The sequence below is a fragment of the Myxocyprinus asiaticus genome, chromosome 36, assembly GCF_019703515.2.
Source record: "Myxocyprinus asiaticus isolate MX2 ecotype Aquarium Trade chromosome 36, UBuf_Myxa_2, whole genome shotgun sequence".
Classification (NCBI taxonomy): Eukaryota; Metazoa; Chordata; class Actinopteri; order Cypriniformes; family Catostomidae; genus Myxocyprinus; species Myxocyprinus asiaticus.
The window spans coordinates 18,464,895-18,485,830 of NC_059379.1; the positions used below are offsets into that span (position 1 = coordinate 18,464,895).

Consider the following 20,936-nt stretch of genomic DNA (forward strand, 5'->3'; position numbering starts at 1 on the left):
TCCAAATAACCTTATTACATGTGTCACAAGTGATCTCTTTAAGTAGAATTAAGTTATTTAATTCAGCAATGTCTAGCAAACATACGCATGCCTACCAACATCAGATTGTGAAAAATAGGGAGATGTTTTTTGGGGGGAGACGTGGTTCGTATGTGCAAGGAACGGCAGCCGGTGGAGTTTCTGGTGCCCAACTAGGGTAAGGTGGGGCCCCCGTAGGGAGTAGGTGCACTACGCAGACAGCGTAATATGCATATTAAGGAGCGGTAGTAACGGTTTAAGTATTACTAAATTGAAGATGAATAATACCAAGAAATGGATTCAGATGGTCCCTTACCATATCCTTCACAGTTTTAGCAATAAATGCTTTTTCAGTTATTAATAATAAAAAGTGAATATCCTTTCTTATATGCTGAGAACTTTCCTGACCCATGACTTATAAAAAAATATAATTATATTTTATTTCTTAGATTATTTATCTTCTTTATTTTATGTATACATCTGTGCTTTACTTAAAAAAATAAATAATTTTAATTATTTTGTACTTCTTGTCTTTGACTCAGTGATAGTATTCATACATTGTTGTATCTGTGTAATTTTGTACATCTTATTGAACATTTATATTGAACCTTCTGTTTTTCAATAAAAAAAAATCCACAGTTTTAGCACAATGTTTGGACCTTTCAGACGGTCCCTTACTACACCCTCCATAGTATTAGCAGGTTTCAGCATAATGTGTGGACTTTTCAGATGCCCCACCATATGAAAAATGTCCAACTTATATCAATGTTAAATTAATGATCTGGAAAGATTTCGCAGTGACGCCATCTGACCAGTTTACGGGACAAATCACGTCCCATATTGACTCGATATGGGATGCATCATTTCATATTTAAATACAGGATGATCCCGTATTATAAATAATTATGAGTTTATTGGGAGAAATTGGAAATTGGAAATACAGCGGGAGGAGGGGTGGAAAAATGGGAGAAACCCAGTAAAATTGGAAGTGTTGGCAGATATGCATCTGTAAAATAAAAACAGTTATTTTGCTTTTAATCCAATTTTGTGTAAAAATGTCAAAGAAAGAGATGTTGGACAGTCAAAAAACAAATGTTAAAAACTATGGCTGATATGGAAGTTCAAGTCAAGCACATTTTTGTGGGATATAGTATTCCCTGAAATATGCTTTGTTATATATTGTATATTTCACAAATATAGAAGGTCAGTCTGCTCTTTCATGTATACCAGAGACTATTTATCAGAGACGGGCCACTTCTATTAAAACAAATGGGAGAAATTGGAACGGTCAATGGATGTAGATGAGGAAGTCCTGCCTTACAGGTAAAAGAGCCAATCACCTTCAGCATACTGAAAATTCGCATACTACCCACAGTGCACATACTACATACTGGACTATAAGAATAGAAATGGTAGTATGCTATTCCGATCATACCACAGTCCTGCGGGAGAATGCAAGAATATAGTCAGTACTGACCTCTTCAGGAGTGTCTTCCTGTTTCTTCAAGCCAGCACATTTTGTGATAATGAGTTCATGGCATCTTTTATGGACCACACAGGTGCACACTGAGAGATTTTGGAAATATGCAAACAGATTAAATAAATTCAATGCGGCAGAAATAAAATAAAATCTACTTTATTATGCATGATTGGGTTTGCATAACAAACAGGAATTTGCATCTTTTTCCAATAGACTTGGAAATAAACAAAAAGAATGGTTACTGAAACCAGGAAATAATTTCTTTATCACTGTACAAAAGAAGGGATTCCTGCTCACCCTGACACTGATAGCCCTGTTTCCCCAACACACCCCTGAAAAACCACAGTGAAACAAATGTGTTAGACAAGACCAGCTCTCAGAATCCAGAGAATAGTGCAATTGTGCAGTTTTATTTCTGACAGGCAGAGGGGCTGTTTGGCTACAACACAGACATCAGTTGCTGAAGCTGCCTGAGCAACAAGCAACATTGTGCGAAGCCACACAGATGCACTATTCACCAGGTATGCAAATAGTTGGACATAGCAGTTATTATTAGGGATGATTTGTTTGCAGAAAAAAAAACTAAACATCTGTCAAATTTATGAATGCATCTCTTTAGGCCCTCTGCACCAGCATAAAGGATAGTGGCTCCAATTTGCTGAAGCTTTAAATATTAATATTCATTCTGTTGCAATCAGAAGCAGGAGTGCTTGCGATTAGCATCAGGTTTTGTCATGCCTTCCCTTCAAAAATTACATTAACAAAAAGCTTTTATGTTTCAAAGGGCTCTTATAATAAAGGTGGTCCTGAATAGTTTAGAAATAGCTATTGAATGAGAAGGGGTAGAGCGCCTTACCAGATAAAATCTCGGCAGTGGGAGCAGTAGGTGGGCTGTCTTAGGTAAGTGGCCATGAACTTGTGTCCGTTAACCTGATGGACCCGCCTCCGGACCGCCCCCTGCCGTTTCCGCGGTCGCATCCGCTCACGGAACACTCTCTCCTCATTTTCATTGGATGATGCAGCTACTAAAACAAATGAGAGAAGCAGATTAGGTGGGTCTAGCAAGTGCTCCAGCCAATTGAATGTCCCCATTCATCTCCATTATAATTTAATAGGTTTTATAAAATAAAATTAAAAAAATCTACTTAAATCATACTAAATCAGTATTTTGCGAGACTGTAATAGTTATGTAGGGAAATAGTTTAGGAATCTGCAATAAAAAAAATCGTATTTCATGACCGCTAATTTCAGCCCTGATACTTTGACCCGGAGGTGTTGTGAGTTTGGGGCAGGACTGTGTTTGCCCAGCCACACACAGCTCTCCATCAGAGATAAACAATGGAGGTACACAAACACTTTTTAGGCCCACCTCCATCTTCAAGCTCAACAATGAAAACATATCCACATATACTGTATGACACTGATCAATCACCAAACAGTGAGGTACTCAAAAGCCTCATGATCTAAGTCAACACAGCCAACAGAGAATATGAACAAACACATCATTGATTCTCATGCAGTTTTCCCCTCACTTTGCCCCTTTGAGGACTGCAGTAATTGAGTATATGTGTGTTGGTCATGAGAGGAACTGGCGGCCAAGGACCACCTGATCCACCATGTGACCACTCCAGCTCTTGGCATTCCAGGAGTCAGGTGATGCCTTTGATGGGACAGTGTTCCTTCATTAGACAAACAACTGTGAAATTAGATTTCACGTCACTACACGTGTCCTATGTCAGTAAATGTGTGATGCATTCACACTAACATCGATTTAATCGCTGGAGAACGCCAGGAAACTGATCAAGAATGAGATGTAGTATTGTTGGTAAAATTAAGATGTCATCCTTCTCTGACAAGAAATCAGTTTCCTTGCTGCTAGGAATAAACATATCAATATACTGCAGGGGAAAGTGTTTGAATATAAATTGCAGCAATGCATGTTGCATCATATAATAAACAAGATGAACAATTTGGCAATCCATGAATCCAACTCAAAATACAGATAATTTCTACTATGCATCATTTTTGTATTATATCACTGTATGTGGACAAAGACAAATCATATTGTACATTGAAATTGTTTACAGTAACATTTACTTCTCTGTCCTGCCTACACTCGATATAGTATCTTACAGGAGACAGATCCCATGAGTTCACTTTTGGCAGTTGCCACATTGCATCACTGCTCATTTGCATAAAGTTTAACTTTTTTGAAAAAGCTAGTGCATTACTAGACACCCACATTGCAATGACAATGGTCGCTGTCTCTTATGTCACCTGAAATCGACAAGTCTCACTAGCAGGGTTTCCATCCACATATTTTATGGAAATTTTGGGACACTGCATAAAAAACTTGATGGAAACACCAAGATGCGAATAAAATTACCAATATACTCTCCCACTTACTGTTAACTTATACTCTCACTTGAGCTGGATACATTGTTTATTCAATAAGACAATCACATAAACTACAATGGAAATACATTTACCAAATATTTGACTAAAGAATAAGAAATAAATATTTACAATATATAATAGGAACACACTGTAGAGGCGCATTAAATATGTCATGTGACTTTCCCTCAACAAGCCATGTAAATACATAATTCAAAGAATTCACAGAATTCACAGAATATAATCATCATTGCACAGCATCTGAAATGTTGTTCTGATTATTCTGAAACGTCATGCAAACATGAAGTTTGTCAGAGCATTTGTCTGCACACTCTAAACTACAAGCAATTCACTACATTTAATAAAAGAGCCACAGTGGCTATTTCAGTCAGTCTAAATGTCTTTTAAAGGGATGGTTTACCCAATAAATGAACATTTGGCCATCATTTACACACCATCATGTTGTTCCAAACCCCTTTGACTTTCTTTCTTCCATGGAATACAAAACAGATGTTAGGCAGAATGTTAGCTTCAGTCACCATTCACTTTCATTGCATCTTTTTTCCATGATTCCACATTTAAAATGAATGGTATCTAAAATTGGCCTAACATCTCCTTTTGTGTTCCACAGAAGAACAAAGTCCCACGAGGACAACAAAATGGTAAGTGCATGATGACAGATTTGTCATCTTTGGGTGAACTAACCATTTAAGAGAGAGAGAGTGTATTAGAAAGGCACAGATTGTACAATCAACACATACAATCTCTTCATACCATTCTGCTTTCTTTTCCTGTCAAGCCACTGTTCTTTCTCTCTCTAGTTTTGTTCCAATAAACTTACACCATCCAACTCCTCCACTTCTTGTCTTCCAGTACAGCAGTGTATGTGTGGGCTGCATTATTTTAATGCTGTCTTTAAGGGGATCTGCTGCAGAGGTGTGATTACAGCTGAGAACTCCCCATAGGGCAGCACAAAATCCCCACAGAGCGACTAGACTAGGTACAATTACCTATGCAAGGCGAGTGAGTGCGCGTATCTGCTGTCTGTCTCATGTCAGGGTGGGTGCTCATGGGGCAAGCTGTGTGTGCGTGCTGTCTGATATCAGAAAGCGTCCTGTCTTCTGGAGCGTACAGCTGCTCAGGAGAACAGCACAGTGGCTAAAAGGGCCATTAGTGGGATAGATGTGCTTACATAATACATTATCCATCTGCTCAAAAAACAGGGCTTAACCAGGACACACCTATACCTCCCAGCAGCACAGTTCACCTTAGAGTACCACAATCACACACACACACACACACACACACATGTTGGTGCAGATATCCTTTTGAGGACTCTCCATTGACAAAATTATTTTTATACTGTACGAACTATAGATTCTATCCCCTAACCCTACCCCTAAACCTAACCCTCACAAAAAACTCTCTGCATTTTTACATTTTCAATAAAACACCATTTAGTATGTTTTTGAGTGATTTGAATTATGGGGACACTAGAAATGTCCTCATTAACCACATTTATAGCATAATACCCTTGTAATTACCAGTTTGTAACCTAAAACCGAATTTCAGCTCCTGAGGCTTCCTGAGCAGTGCATTCCTGAGGCGAGCAATATGCAAATGTATACATAGTGATGTAGCTATGTCACAGAAATAATGGTTGGACTGCAAACCAGGCGTTTCAGGCGGTTCAGGAGCAGTGTTTTCTGTGAGAGAGAGTAACTCCCTTTGGCGTGAACTTTGTGCTTTTATAACTTTGCAGACCTTTTACATGCACAAACAGCTATATTACACACAAAAGGAAAGGTAAAATCTCAGAAAGCATAATAGGGCCTCTTTAAATTTGACAGGCAGATTAACGCTGTTGTGAGGAATAGTTTCTTTCAGTTGAGATCTATTGTTAAACTTAAATCTGTCCTCTCATTTAATGATCTGGAGAAAGTAATTCATGCTTTTGTGTCATCACGCCTTGACTATTGCAATGCCTTGTATCTGGGTATAAGTCAGTCTTCACTGTCTCGCTTGCAGCTGGTTCAGAACGCTGCAGCAAGGCTCCTGACCAGTACCAGGAAGAGGGACCATATATCACCAATCCTGGCCTCCCTTCACTGGTTACCGTTTCAGTTCAGAATACAATATAAATACAATGTTGTTGCATGTTTTTAAATCTTTACATGGCATGGCACCAGAGTATATTTCTGAACTCATTACCTTCCACCGTACCCAGAGGTTTCTTAGATCTGCCAATCAATTGCTTCTTCATGTTCCCCGGTAATGATTAAAGTGCAAAGGGGATCGTGCTTTCTCTGGCACAACCCCCAGGTTTTGGAATGATTTACCACTCTCCATCAGGTCCTCTACCTTTATAAATATGTTTAAAAACCATCTTAAGATGCCCTCTGTAGCCTTTTCAACATCATAATTGAACTGAGTGCTAAACAGACCCACTTGTGTATTTCCCACTTGAGTATTTTTATGTAAATCTCTATGTTTTTATTTATTTTTTCATTTTTTCTTCTGTAAATTAGCTTTGTCTTGCAAGCTAGTTTTTTAATGTACAGCACTTTGGTCTACGCTGTAGTTTTTAAAGTGCTTTATAAATAAAATTGTATTGATCTGAATTGAACAGGTGGAAAATTACTAATAGCCTATAGATTAAGAACTAAAGACATTATAAATGTAAAGATAATAATAATCATAACAATAATAAAGCCTAATAAATTCCCATGTTTCCCAAAATAATGCTGCCAAATGTGTGTTCTTATCGAATTTGTGTTTGTATTGCGTTTTGGTAATACAGTTAATGCTGCTTAAAGAAAATAAAATAGAACTCAATTTTAGGTTCAAGGTGAATGTATCTTGTATTATTTATGATTTAATCACTTTCTTTGTTTCTTTAATACAAAAATATATATATGCTGGTTAACTGCGAACAGGTCTGTGGAAATAAAGCAAACTAAACTCACAGCACCTCCCAAGATGATCGGAGATCATTTGTAGCTTTCTCATAGACGACATTATTCTTGCAAACAGTTTTCAGATGAATGAAACAGAGAAAAAAAAGAGTGAAAACTCTTTACATGCGCTTGTTCCACGAGACAGGCTCACACTGCATGCCTCTGAACAAACAGCGAATCAGACACAAGCATTGACGGATTTTCTTTGTCTGTTCTTAAAAATATAATAAAGTGTGTTTCTTCAAGCACGTGTCTTTGTGACTAACATAATTTCTTGTCATGTGTCACTCCGAGACATCTCACAGGTCGCCCGCATGTTACGGGTAGATGAGCACAATTAACCGTGCATGAAATACATTTGGATGAGGTGCTTGCGAACTAAATTCAGCCTCGTCACATTTGCCGGGTGGCAGGTGCTAGTTTCACACCCTGGGCTACTGTTTAATATATTTGGCGACTGCCCAGATCCATGGTTTTGCCATTTCCTGATATTGTTGATCATCGTCTGTCAATTGAGTGTCGCAATCGGCATCAGGATCTTTGTGTGAGATATCGTCAATATCTGATAACATCGTCCTATTGCTCAGCCCTGCATGATACCAATCAACACTATACTCCATTTATTCACTTTATAGACCTACTCAGACAAGATGATATATTTAATTTGACATGAATGAAAACAAGGCAGTGAGGAATAAATTAATGTTTCAAAACCTAGTGGGCTGTCAACTGTACCTAGGTGGCATTTTAAAGCATCACTGGGGCACTCATGATGCCAAGTCTGCTCCAAAATGTAGGCAGCAACCTTATGCTGCCTTCAAAGATACCTTTTTTCATCCAAATTTTAGACGGCATCACATATATCCTTCATGCACAAGGCAACCCATGAAAAAACATGCTAGCATCAAACCCTGTTGGAAGCAATAGCGGCTTCTGTCAACTTTTTCAGCTGTTTTGCTTCTGGAAATATATATTTTTTTCTGTTGGGATTTCATAAAATCCTTCATAAAAGAGTTTTACGCCATGAACCAAACAAACCAGCTCTGAGGTGAATCACAACATTTGAAACTTTGATTTGAACTGGAGAAGTATTTGAAAATCTGACAAAATACAAAGAAAGTGTACCTAACGTCTTTCATGAAGGCATGAACTACAATACCGAAAAGCATTGTAAAAAGGGATGTTAAAGGGATACTTCATCATTTACTCACCCTTATGCTATCCCAGATGTGTATGACTTTCTTCTACAGAACACAAACAAACAAAAAATTTTAGAAGAATGTCTCAGCTCTGTTGGTCTTCACTATGCAAGTGAATGGATGCCAAAATGTTCAAGCTCCAAAAAGCACATAAAGTCAGCATAAAAGTAATCCATATGACTCCAGTGGTTAAATCCATATATACAGAAGCAATATGATGGGTGTGGATGAGAAAAAGATCAATATTTAAGTCAGTCCCTACCCAGTAGGTGGCGATATGCACGATGAATACGAATCACCAAAAACAAAAGAAGAATGTAAAAGTGAAAGTGGAGAGTGATGGTAAAAAAGGATTGTATGGACCAACACAGATTAATATTCTTCTAAAAATCAGGTTTGTTTTCAGTAGAAGATAAAAAGACATACACATCTGGGGTTGCATGAGGGTAAGTAAATGTTTGGGTGAACTATCCCTTTAATGAATAATCGATGATCGATTATTTGTCGTTAATCATTTGATCGATTAAGCTTTTTGATAATTTTTTTAAATTGTGCTTAATAGCAGATTTCCTGGTGAAGAACAACACTACCCATGATCTTGCTGAGAAAGATCCACTGCCAGTCCACTGCCAACAATGTCCAAGATGCATTGTGAATGATTCAATCGAGTCTTATATATTTCCATTGTTTTTAATTTGATTGAATGCATCATGGGATTGCAGTTTATTCCCTCATGAGAGACCGTAAGTACACACACACTTGTTCTTTGTCTTTTTGTCTGATTTTCATATACTTTTCTGCTTCAAATAAAAGCTTGTAGTGTCATGATTCACCTATGAGCTGGTTGGTTTGGTTAATGGCTTTAAACGGCTTTATGAAGACTTTTATGAAAAGCCTATGGAAAAATGAATGAGCAAAAATACTTCCAGAACCAGGGGGGCTGAAAAGGGGGGGTGACACTGTTGCACTCTATTGAACATACAAAAATTACAAAAATGAAGTTGAAAAAAAAAAAAAGCAAACTGATGGCTTCAACAGAAGCATCTACCTTTGATTAAAAATCTCAGAGCTCATAATAGGTCTTTATTTAAAGGTTTATAAATTATTGTTATAGATATTGTTATTGTTAATCTACAGAGAAAATGAACGGGACTTTTCCTTTTAGAACCAGACTGTTATGCTTTACTGTGAGTTGAGTCTCCCATGCAGAGCAAAAATTAGCATGCAGATTTCCTGCCTATGTAGAGCATTCCAAATAATTCACTTATGAGGTTCAATATCCTTTGTAGGCAGCTCTCTATGTAGGCAGTAGACAGCAAGTCAACTCACTACGTTTGGGAACAGAGCCATACTCAACACCTTAAACTCATTATCTATCTCATTCAAGTCTGATGACATGCACCAGGTGAGAATATGTGAACACATTCCCTAGTGACTGTGCCCATGTAGAACAGGGACGACAGCATGTGCGCTACTCCAAACCACGGCTTCTCCTTTCCATCGATACTGTGCTCACTTTTTGCTTGTCTATATTTCACCCCCTGTTCTCCTGATTGGCTTGTGGAAGGCTGAGCTTATGAGAGTTTGAACTGAATGGCTGTATTCGCCCACGATCAGACAGCCAAGAGGAGCTTGGGGCAGCCTCTACCCACGCCAATGCCACTTCAGCCCCAGACATGCCACCCACAACACTTTCCAATCCAGCCAGAGCACAGCATGGGACCAATTAAAATGGCATCAATCAGACAAGATCGGGAGAGAGAAAGAGAGACAGAGAGGGACTGCAAATCTTCTTATATAGTAACTCAATAACAGTCCACCCCATAACTTCAGATTGATCAGTGAGTGGTAGATGAGCTACACAACCTTCAATTTATTATCCCTGATAAAGTTTAAAGAGTTGAGAGCAGAAGAGATGGTTCTGGGTGAGGAGGAGAGCTGGGCTGAGAACTGTCAAAGACTCTGTCTGCATTGGCAGGAACAGCAGAATGTCACAGTCTCACATTTGCCAACCAACAAAGTTGCAAACACAACACAGTGTTCGGTGTTTAAACTATTTAGACTATTAGATAACATGTATAAGGAAGTAAGATCATGTATACATGTACCAAAAGGCTTTAGTCAGAGTAGACGCCACATTTGGAGCAAAATAAAACAAGCCTGTGGGTAAAGTACACCCCATTCAATATGTCGTACTGTTATGTATTCGAAAATTACATCCTTGGTTTTGATTACATCCCCCCCCCCACTGGAATAGGGACAAAATTTGTCAAAATACCGAATCTGTGCATCAGGGTTGCAGTGTAAATGCAGCCAAACAGACCTACCTTGTATGTGAAATACTTTAAAGCTACATGCCATTGTTTTAATCTAATCTGATTAATTTATTTAAATTAGTTCATACATACATACATACATATATATATATATATATATATATACACACACCAATCATCCACAACATTAAAACCACCTGCCTAATATTGTGTAGGTCCTAGAGCTGCCCCCTAATAGTCGACCAAACATTAGTCAATGAGAAGAGTCTTGGTCGACCAAGTTTTGATTGGCCGGTTGGTCGCAGAAAAAAAACTACTCCACAGGAAACCAACCGAATACCGGTATTACCGCTGATTGGACGCTAGGGGGTACTATGGGGTAATTTTCGTTAAGCAGGGTTAGGGTTAAGCCTACACAATAAAGCAAGACATCTTGATTTAAAACTTTGAACTTAATTTTTTATTTATTTTAATTAAAAATTCAAATGAAACTGGGAGAAAAAAATTAAGTGCAATTAAAATGTGTGTTGTTCAACTTTTTGAAAGATGGCTTTACAACAGTTGTGAAGGGTAACATGATCATCTCTCTGGTAAAGAATTACTTCATCTGTGCATTCTCTACCGGTTGGGTATTTCATTGTCCAGGAAAATACATTATGTGTGTGAATAAATTTGTTTTGTTTCCTCCTTCACAATATATAAGAAAATTCATGCTTTAGTGATTTTGCATTGAAAATTAATTTATTTAAAAAACGAAAAACTTAAAACAAATACATTTCTAAATTCAAACTGCACTCCAAACGAAACGAAAAAGCAATTAAAATAATGACATGGTAAAAAAAAAAAAATATATAAGTAACCACCTTTCCATTTACCGTTAGGCAAGTATCCGTCTAAACATGCAGGTGAAAATTACTTACACAAATGAAGACATAAAAACAATCATAAATGTAAAAATTATAATTATAATTATAATGATGATAATCACTGAAATATAAATCATGGTTTGGAGGTGAACATGTTTTTGTATTATTTTATGTTTTAATCACAGATGTATAGGCTGCAGAGTTGTGGTCACAATGAACTGCTCTGTGGAAATAAAGTGAACTGAACTCAAAGCACCTCCTGAGCTGAGATGTCTGAGGTCATTTGCAGCACTCAAAGACGATACTGTTTTTGCAAAAAAATAAAAATATTCAGAGGACAGAAACAAAGAAAGAGTGAGTACCTTTTACATACGCGTGTTCCACGAGACTGCACGCCTCTGAACAAACAGCGCGTCTGACATGCGCATAAACGGCTTTTCTGTCATTTGTTCTTAATAATATAATAAAGTGTTTCAAGCGTGTGTCTGTGTGTCTATGGGCAAATTATTTGTAATATTAATTTGATAATAATAATAGCCTAATAATAATAATAATAATAATATACATTAATGGGAAAACGAGCCAAATATCGTCTTGACATCATCAAAGGTATCAGCTATTGGCGATCACTCTGACCATCGTCGATCCCCGAGATCATCGTCTGTTGGCACAACCCTAATGTGCATTTCTCTTTATAAATTAACAAAATGTTCAGACTGTCTCCTTGCTGGTTTTTCCGACACAGTCAGAATCATTACCGTTTTTGCCTGGTAAGGCTGTGGCTCGCTTTGTGCGTGCGCTTGTAAAATTTATATTTTAAACATAAAATATTATTACGGTTTAGTATTTCTCTGTAATGGAGAACAGTGTTAGCAATGTTACTTATAACATTCTTTCTCAGCCCTGGATCTCAAACCATTTTATGATGCCCCCCAAAATATATTTATTTTAGTAATTAAATTAATATCATAAATGTGCGACAACTAGTCGACTAATGGCTTAAACTAACGACTACTAGTTGACTACAAAAGTCTTTGGTCGGGGGCAGCCCTAGTAGGTCCCCCTTGTGCCGCCAAAACAGCACCAACCCGCATCTAAGAATAGCATTCTGAGATGCTATTCTTCTCACCACAATTGTACAGAGTGGTTATCTGAGTTACCGTAGACTTTGTCAGTTCGAACCAGTCTGGCCATTCTCTGTTGACCTCTCTCATCAACAAGGCATTTCTGTCCGCAGAACTGTCACTCACTGGATGTTTTTTGCTTTTGGTGCCAAAAACGGGCTGATTTTAGTATTTCTGTAACTGCTGATCTTCTGGGATTTTCACACACAACAGTCTCTAGAATTTACTCAGAATGGTGACAAAAACAAAAAACATCCAGGGAGCGGCAGTTCTGTGGATGGAAATGCTTTGTTGATGAGAGAGGACAACAGAGAATGACCAGACTGGTTCGAACTGACAAAGTCTACGGTAACTCAGATAACCACTCTGTACAATTGTGGTGAGAAGAATATTGGGTTGGCGCTGTTTTGGTGGCACGAGGGGGACCTACACAATATTAGGCAGGTGGTTTTAATGTTGTGTCTGATCGGTATATATATATATATATATATATACAGGTGCATCTCAATAAATTAGAATGTCGTGGAAAAGTTCATTTATTTCAGTAATTCAACTCAAATTGTGAAACTTGTGTATTAAATAATTTCAATGCACACAGACTGAAGTAGTTTAAGTCTTTGGTTCTTTTAATTGTGATGATTTTGGCTCACATTTAACAAAAACCCACCAATTCACTATCTCAAAAAATTAGAATACATCATAAGACCAATAAAAAAAAACATTTTTAGTGAATTGTTGGCCTTTTGGAAAGTATGTTAATTTACTGTATATGTACTCAATACTTGGTAGGGGCTCATTTTGCTTTAATTACTGCCTCAATTCGGCGTGGCATGGAGGTGATCAGTTTGTGGCACTGCTGAGGTGGTATGGAAGCCCAGGTTTCTTTGACAGTGGCCTTCAGCTCATCTGCATTTTTTGGTCTCTTGTTTCTCATTTTCCTCTTGATAATACCCCATAGATTCTCTATGGGGTTCTGGTCTGGCGAGTTTGCTGGCCAGTCAAGCACACCAACACCATGGTCATTTAACCAACTTCTGGTGCTTTTGGCAGTGTGGGCAGGTGCCAAATCCTGCTGGAAAATGAAATCAGCATCTTTAAAAAGCTGGTCAGCAGAAGGAAGCATGAAGTGCTCCAAAATTTCTTGGTAAACGGGTGCAGTGACTTTGGTTTTCAAAAAACACAATGGACCAACACCAGCAGATGACATTGCACCCCAAATCATCACAGACTGTGGAAACTTAACACTGGACTTCAAGCAACTTGGGCTATGAGCTTCTCCACCCTTCCTCCAGACTCTAGGACCTTGGTTTCCAAATGAAATACAAAACTTGCTCTCATCTGAAAAGAGGACTTTGGACCACTGGGCAACAGTCCAGTTCTTCTTCTCCTTAGCCCAGGTAAGACGCCTCTAACGTTGTCTGTGGTTCAGGAGTGGCTTAACAAGAGGAATACGACAACTGTAGCCAAATTCCTTGACATGTCTGTGTGTGGTGGCTCTTGATGCCTTGACCCCAGCCTCAGTCCATTCCTTGTGAAGTTCACCCAAATTCTTGAATCGATTTTGCTTGACAATCATAAGGCTGCGGTTCTCTCGGTTGGTTGTGCATCTTTTTCTTCCACACTTTTTCCTTCCACTCAACTTTCTGTTAACATGCTTGGATACAGCACTCTGTGAACAGCCAGCTTCTTTGGCAATGAATGTTTGTGGCTCACCCTCCTTGTGAAGGGTGTCAATGATTGTCTTCTGGACAACTGTCAGATCAGCAGTCTTCCCCATGATTGTGTAGCCTAGTGAACCAAACTGAGAGACCATTTTGAAGGCTCAGGAAACCTTTGCAGGTGTTTTGAGTTGATTAGCTGATTGGCATGTCACCATATTCTAATTTTTTGAGATAGTGAATTGGTGGGTTTTTGTTAAATGTGAGCCAAAATCATCACAATTAAAAGAACCAAAGACTTAAACTACTTCAGTCTGTGTGCACTGAATTTATTTAATACACGAGTTTCACAATTTGAGTTGAATTACTGAAATAAATGAACTTTTCCACGACATTCTAATTTATTGAGATGCACCTGTATATATATACACACACACACACACATACACTGTATTATATTCATATTTAACTTTTTACTACAAATAATGTACTTTGTTCAATAATAAATACTTTTTTTGCGGTATCAAAATTAGTATTGAGAATAGTGAAATTTCACTGTATTAACTACAGAAATGTTGTTATTGTTACAAGCCTACACTTGAAACTCGTGGAAAGACATAGGCTATGTCTCATTCTGGGGGTCGCATTTGTCAGCTGCATTAGTCACTTAGGCTGTCTCGTTTCAGAAAAGCAGGTAGGACACTCCGAATTCAGCCTTCGAATGCAACCTTCTTTCACAGAAATTCAGAGCATGCAAGAGGTGTATCCTTCGTTGGCACTCACAACCCACAATTCTTTGCTTCAACAGAAACTACGACGATTTACCCGAAAATATGATGTTCAAAGGCATGTAATGTATTTAATTTCCAAGTTGAAGTACCTCAGAAGACAGGAGTAAAATATATATTATGTAAAATTATAATAATATATATTAAGTAAAATAAAGTATTATGAAGAAAATATAAAAGTACAGCCACAAAATTCATTTTCTATCTCTCTTCAATGTTACGACTCTCCTATAGTTTACCTGAGATTCCCTTCTCACTCAGAGCACTCGTGCAGGTTGAGAGTGATGCGTGCTGTCATAGAAACCATGATCCGTTCTGTCCTACGAAGGCCGTCTCATTTAAACAAAGCTAATTTGAAGTTGAGAACCCTTGGTTAACCGCTGCCTACAAAGGACGTATCCTACCTAGCCCCAGCCTTCAAAACAAGACACAACTATATTTTCAATTTTTCATTGGCAGTATCATCATAAACAACAGTACGACATATTGAAAATACCATAATTTTATCTCTTATACTGTAGCTTAATTTCCGCCTGTGTCAAAATTATGGCATGTACTTTGACTATTACTTGGCTTGTGTCTGAGAAGGAAGGATTCTTTTTGCATTCCTTTAGTTGTGTAGTTGTGTCACAGAAGTGTTGTGAAGCAGTCCTGTCTGTCTGTCTCTGGCAAGCTTGGCAAGTGATTTCACAGTCATGTTACTGAGCTGCAGTGGCGTACAGATCTAAGATGTTATCTAACTAGCCATCTGTCACATGACTCTCTCTTTCGAAATTACAAAAGGAGCTTATCAGATTATTCTATTGAGGATCTAACCTTGATCACATAAAGAGAATTATGTAGAGACTACAAGTGCATCTTTGAGAGCTGAAACGACTCTCTACGGAACTGTATTGGAAGAATGTATTTTATGGAACATAATACTTTTTAAACAAATGCATGTACTAGTAAATCAGCACGTTTCTTAGCATCACGCAAACCGAGCTGGATTTGAACAACAAACATATACACAAGGCTATCGCTCTACAACTCACTGTTAAAAACTCTCTACAATTGCAGTAACATTGTTCAGATTTTCACCTTGTACACTCTTTCACCTTGTTCTCTCCATCTTTCTTTCTCCCCTGCTCGCAGACCTCTCACACACTCCATCCATCCGAAAGTGTGAGCTCACAGGCTCGTTTCCATGACAACCCCTGCAATCTAAACCATCTCAGCGCCTAGGCCGCCCCACTGAACAAACACACAATGACCATAGAAGACAAACAGATTTGGACTTCAAGAAAGAGCAGGGGTGGGTACGGTGCAAAGATAAGGTCCTTGGAAATAATTGACTAGATTGAGAAGATCCAGTGTACTGCAGCCTCCAATTCAGGGAGATATTAAAGGAAAATTCTGTCATCATTTACTTCATTTACCCTCATATTGTTCTAAACTGAATGACTTACTTTCTTCTGTGAATCACAAAAGATGTTAGGCACAATGACAGCCTCAGTCAAAACATACATGAAAAAAAAAAAAAAAGATGCAATGAAAGTGAATGGTATCTGAGGCTAACATTCTGTCTAAAATCTCCTTTTGAGTTCCAAGGAAGAAAGAATGTCATAAGGGATTGCAACAACACGGGGGTAAGAAATGATGACAGAATGTTCATTTTTGGGTGAACTACCCCTTTAAGGAGAGAGAATAAAATATATAAAATCTAAAAATAGACGATATCACCTCTCCTTGCCACTGTGCATACATCTGTATGGTAATTGGCCAGCACAAAGTTCAAGTGTCGGGAGAACAGCCAATCAGAATTGAGGTTAAAGGGTTAGATGAGGCAGTTTTTGGATGTCTTTTTTTTGTTTCACTCACTATGTATGTGTATTACTGTAGTGCAGGAGTCTTTAACAAGGGGTCCACAGCGGTACTGCAGGAGGTCCACCAATTATTGTTTAATCTTAATATTAGACGAATTATTATTTGAAGATTAAAATGTGCTTAACACAATGTTACATTAAAAGGAATGTTCCAGGTTCAATACAAGTTAAGCGCAATCAGCAGCATTTGTGGCATAATGTTGATTACTAAAAAAAAAAAAATCCTCCTTTTCTTAAACAAAAAAAAAAAGGGAAAAAAAATCGAGATTGCAGTGAGGCACTTACAATGGAAGTGAATGGGAACAATGAAAGTGAATGTGGCCAATTTTTAGAGGATTTAAAGTCAGAAATGTGAAGGGTTTTAGGGTTTGTTAACATTATATCGTCATGGTAATGAAGTTGTAATATTGGCTATCATTTTACACAGAAAAGGTTTGAAAGTGATTTTATCACATAAAATCATGTTTACATGCATATTGTTAATGTCTTGTGGCTTTGCTTTTGAAACGTTGAGTATTTTAACATTCAAAAATTGGCTCCAATTCACTACCATTGCAAGTGCCTCACTGTAACCAATATTTGTGCTTTTTTAAAGAAAAGGAGGAACGAGTCTAAATACATTTTTGTGGTAATCAACATTATGCATCAAGTGCTTTCGACTGAGCTTAACTTGTTTTTAATCCGGAACATTCTTTAAATGTTAAATCTCTCTCCCAAACTGTAATGTATTAAGTAAAACTAGAAAATAATGTACAAGTACAATATAAGACTCACATTAATACATTAGTACATTAATAGTGATTATTTAAATGGCTTTGCAATGTAAGCATCATAACAAAGAATATAAATGCCTTGATATGGTACTATACACATAATATTATAGCCAAGAATAAATTGCAAAACATACTATTTGTAACAGGGGGTTCCTGCTCCATCTCTATATCCACCGGGGGGTCCTTGAGTCCTACAGCCCTGCTATAGTGTAGTAATGTATTCTTGACTGTGCATGTGTGTTTGTGTTTTAAGGGTGTCCAACCTTGGGGTCAGCCCACCAAAATGGACCTCTGGCTCTCTAAACATGACACCACCTGCCACCATTAAGCAAACCTATAATACGTGTCTGTTTGTCTGTGTGTTTCTGAATCCATGGCTCAGTCCTACCTGCTATTTTGAGACAATAAATCCTAAACAACTGACATGCTGCACCCGTCAAAAACATTTCCAGTCATTCATGTGCTCAAAGACACAGACACCTCATGCACACACAGACACATACTACTTATCCGTTTTTTCAGCCAATGCTTGTTAGATCCTTTAATATGGTTAAATGTATTGAATGGGGATGAGTCAGAGGCCTAGGGAAGGAGCAATACATTTGGCTGATCATAGGATAACTATAAATAGAGGAGGGTAAAGATAGAAGCATATGTCACCTCCCCTCAGAAGGGAGCGCTGATATAAGCAAAAGGGATAAGCTCACACAAAGCAAAGGTGGGAGACAAGACTGTTTATTGCTCCCCTTTTCTATACAATATCTCTGGATTTATGTATAAATTGCATTTATGTGGATTTATGTGTGTTATTTATGTGTATAAACACACACAAACAGTGAAACAGACATAAATTGGTGATTTTGCAATTAGTGAACTTGTGACTTGAAAAATTTATCTTTTTTACACTATATTTCAATTAAAACATAATTGTCCTGAAGTAAACATATGATCATGGCCCTGATCACATTTTTATTTTATTTTATATTATGTGAATTGGTAAAGACATTTAGCTCTTTTTGAACAAGTTAGCAACTCAATTAACTGAACTTATTAAAAAAAAAAAAAAAAAAAAAAGATTGATCGTTTCTTAAATGTTGACCAGTTTGGTAATGAATAATATGCAAATCATACAAAGCTACCCTGCTAAAAATCCATTGCTGGTCACAAGCTTAGGTTGTGTTTTGTGTGCTGGTGACCAGACCTCTTTCATTAGCTAAGCTTCACTTGAAAGACCATGCTGGTCTACCAACTTTACCAGCTGGGTTTTGCTGGTGAAAAGCATGGCTATACTGGTTCACCAGCTAGATCAGCACCAAACCAGCACCAAACCAGCACTAACCAGCATTAACCAGCTTAGACCAGCATGGGAATTGCAGGCTGGTTGTTGGGCCTCATGTATTCAGATAGAAGACAAAGGCAGGCCTAACACAGTCGTAAAAACCTAACTCAAGCCCCCACATTCCAAGTCGTAAATTATAATGATAAAAATCGCGCCAAAATCAAACAAAGGGATTCCAAAACAGACTACAAATCCCATGAAGCCTTGCTCGCTAAAGGATCAAACTCTCAACTCCTATTGGATGAGGCACACAACAGAACGTCCCTCAAACATGACATCATCAGGAGTTGAAATACCTCTAAAATGCTTCCAGGATTTGCTTCCAGCAACTTTGTTCGTCCTGTATAGACGCAGTTCATCGCTGCTCTCAGGTGCAACCTCGTGGCACAAGGAAGTAACATCCAACTTGAAACTGTGGCCATACAATGTCCACCTCGCTGGATGAGTTGAGATTACTCTGTGTTCAACCGAACACTCTAACGGATCCGAAGGAGACCGCCGAGCAATTCGCATCTTCATCCGTTTGCCTAAAGAAGTGAAGAGATCAAAGATTTCTCTTCTATCTTCAATCAAGTCGACATTTCTGAGTTCTCCGCCAGCCCGCCGAGAATCAACAGCTGTGCCGCCCGCCGACAGAGCGAGGAAACGGCCTCCCGTCATCACCCGAGCCTCAAGGAACCGGGTCAGAGTTAAAGGACGGAGTAAAACACATTCTACCTGTGTCCTCATGCGATTCAAGTAAGAGGTTTATGTCTGGGCAGAGATAGAATATTATAGTGTGTTATTTTTGTGTTTCAAGGTTTTTGCTTGTACAGTTTACGGACCGCCATGTCCGCTCATTATTAATACTCGGGATATTAATTATCACAAATTTGTTTTGCTGTATTGTGGTCCAACCAAATTGGACTGTTGGGCAATTTCGCCATCGCGGGTGAGACAGATAAACTGAGTTCTTCCATTAAAGAGTCAAATAATGCGGGACTGTTTACGAGCCGTCCACCGCATCTCTGAGCGATGAACTAACAGCTGCTTTCTCTCCCACGATCGCGAAATCGGCTTTAGGGCCGTCACTTCTCTCTCTCTCGTACTAACCACACACACACACACACACACACACACACACACACACACACGCACGCACACACACACGCACGCACGCGACCCCTCACAAACATTCTGGCACACATTTTTGGCTCGTAGATAGCTTAAATGCTAAAGCCCAGCTTTGTCCCTAAGCTATCGTACAAGCGGATACACGCGGTAACTGGTAGACGCCACTGACTGGTTTCTCTCCGCCCCCATTCACGGTCATATTCCCTGGCCGGAAGTCTCGTGTGACATACTCTCCACGAGAGTCACGTCCGCCATTTTGTGTGCGTCCCTCCTTACACACACACACACACACACTGTCACACACACACACCTTATGTGTTACAGGATTATTTTTATTTCCATATCTAATCATATCACTGTTTACTTTGTAGCTGTAAGTCGTAAGTTTATTGACTGCATTGTATTAATTATTAATTGATATTACTGCATAAATAAACTTTGTTTATATTACAAAGAGAAGTGTTTTGGTTTGTTTTGCATATGCCTGTGTCATGCTGACGGGATGTCAGTGCTTGGATTCAAACCTTCATTCATTGTTTTTTTTCCCAGAAATCGATATTCTTCGGATGTCGATTTTCCTAAGAAAACAATCTAATATTGAGACTGTTTTACTATCTGGTTATTAGTCCCTGATTTCAGGGTGGTGCCCCGTCAATGTTAATCCTTATTAATATTCTATTGATTTTTGATAATTGATAATTATCTTTGATGATTGTTGAATTTGAATGATCAATAAGCTAGTGTTAATTTTAATTAATGTTTCATCGATGTTAACAATTAACGATTATCTTTGATAATTGTTGATTTAAAGGATTAAAAAAAGCTAACATTGATTCTCATCAATGTTCTATTGATTTTAATAATAATTATCTTTGATAATTATTAATTATTGCTAATAACCAAACCCACTCCTAAACGTAGCACACTACATTTACTGGAGCCCCATATGAGGTTTTAATGAGTTAGATTCAATTAATTAATTTAAATATTAATTAATAACTAAAGAAATAATTATTAATTATTTCTGATAGTAACACTGATCTAAACAACCAGTAAAGCCCTACACTGATTAAGATGGATTTGTTT

At 38.0% G+C, this 20,936-nt stretch overlaps 1 protein-coding gene across 2 annotated transcripts in view; it reads right to left on the reverse strand.

Moving 5' to 3' along the window:
• Window positions 1–20,936, reverse strand: part of LOC127427261 (protein kinase C epsilon type-like) — a 114,140-nt gene that overhangs the window by 40,347 nt on the left and 52,857 nt on the right. Inside the window, exons 3-5 of one of the 2 annotated variants that reach the window (XM_051674748.1) lie at window positions 2,355–2,520; window positions 1,796–1,830; window positions 1,496–1,584 (exon numbers count right to left, since the gene is read on the reverse strand). In XM_051674748.1, coding sequence (XP_051530708.1) covers window positions 1,496–1,584; window positions 1,796–1,830; window positions 2,355–2,520 — 290 coding nt within the window. Of the gene's footprint in view, window positions 1–1,495; window positions 1,585–1,795; window positions 1,831–2,354; window positions 2,524–20,936 lie in introns of both variants that reach the window. The other variant, XM_051674747.1, reaches the window with a different exon arrangement.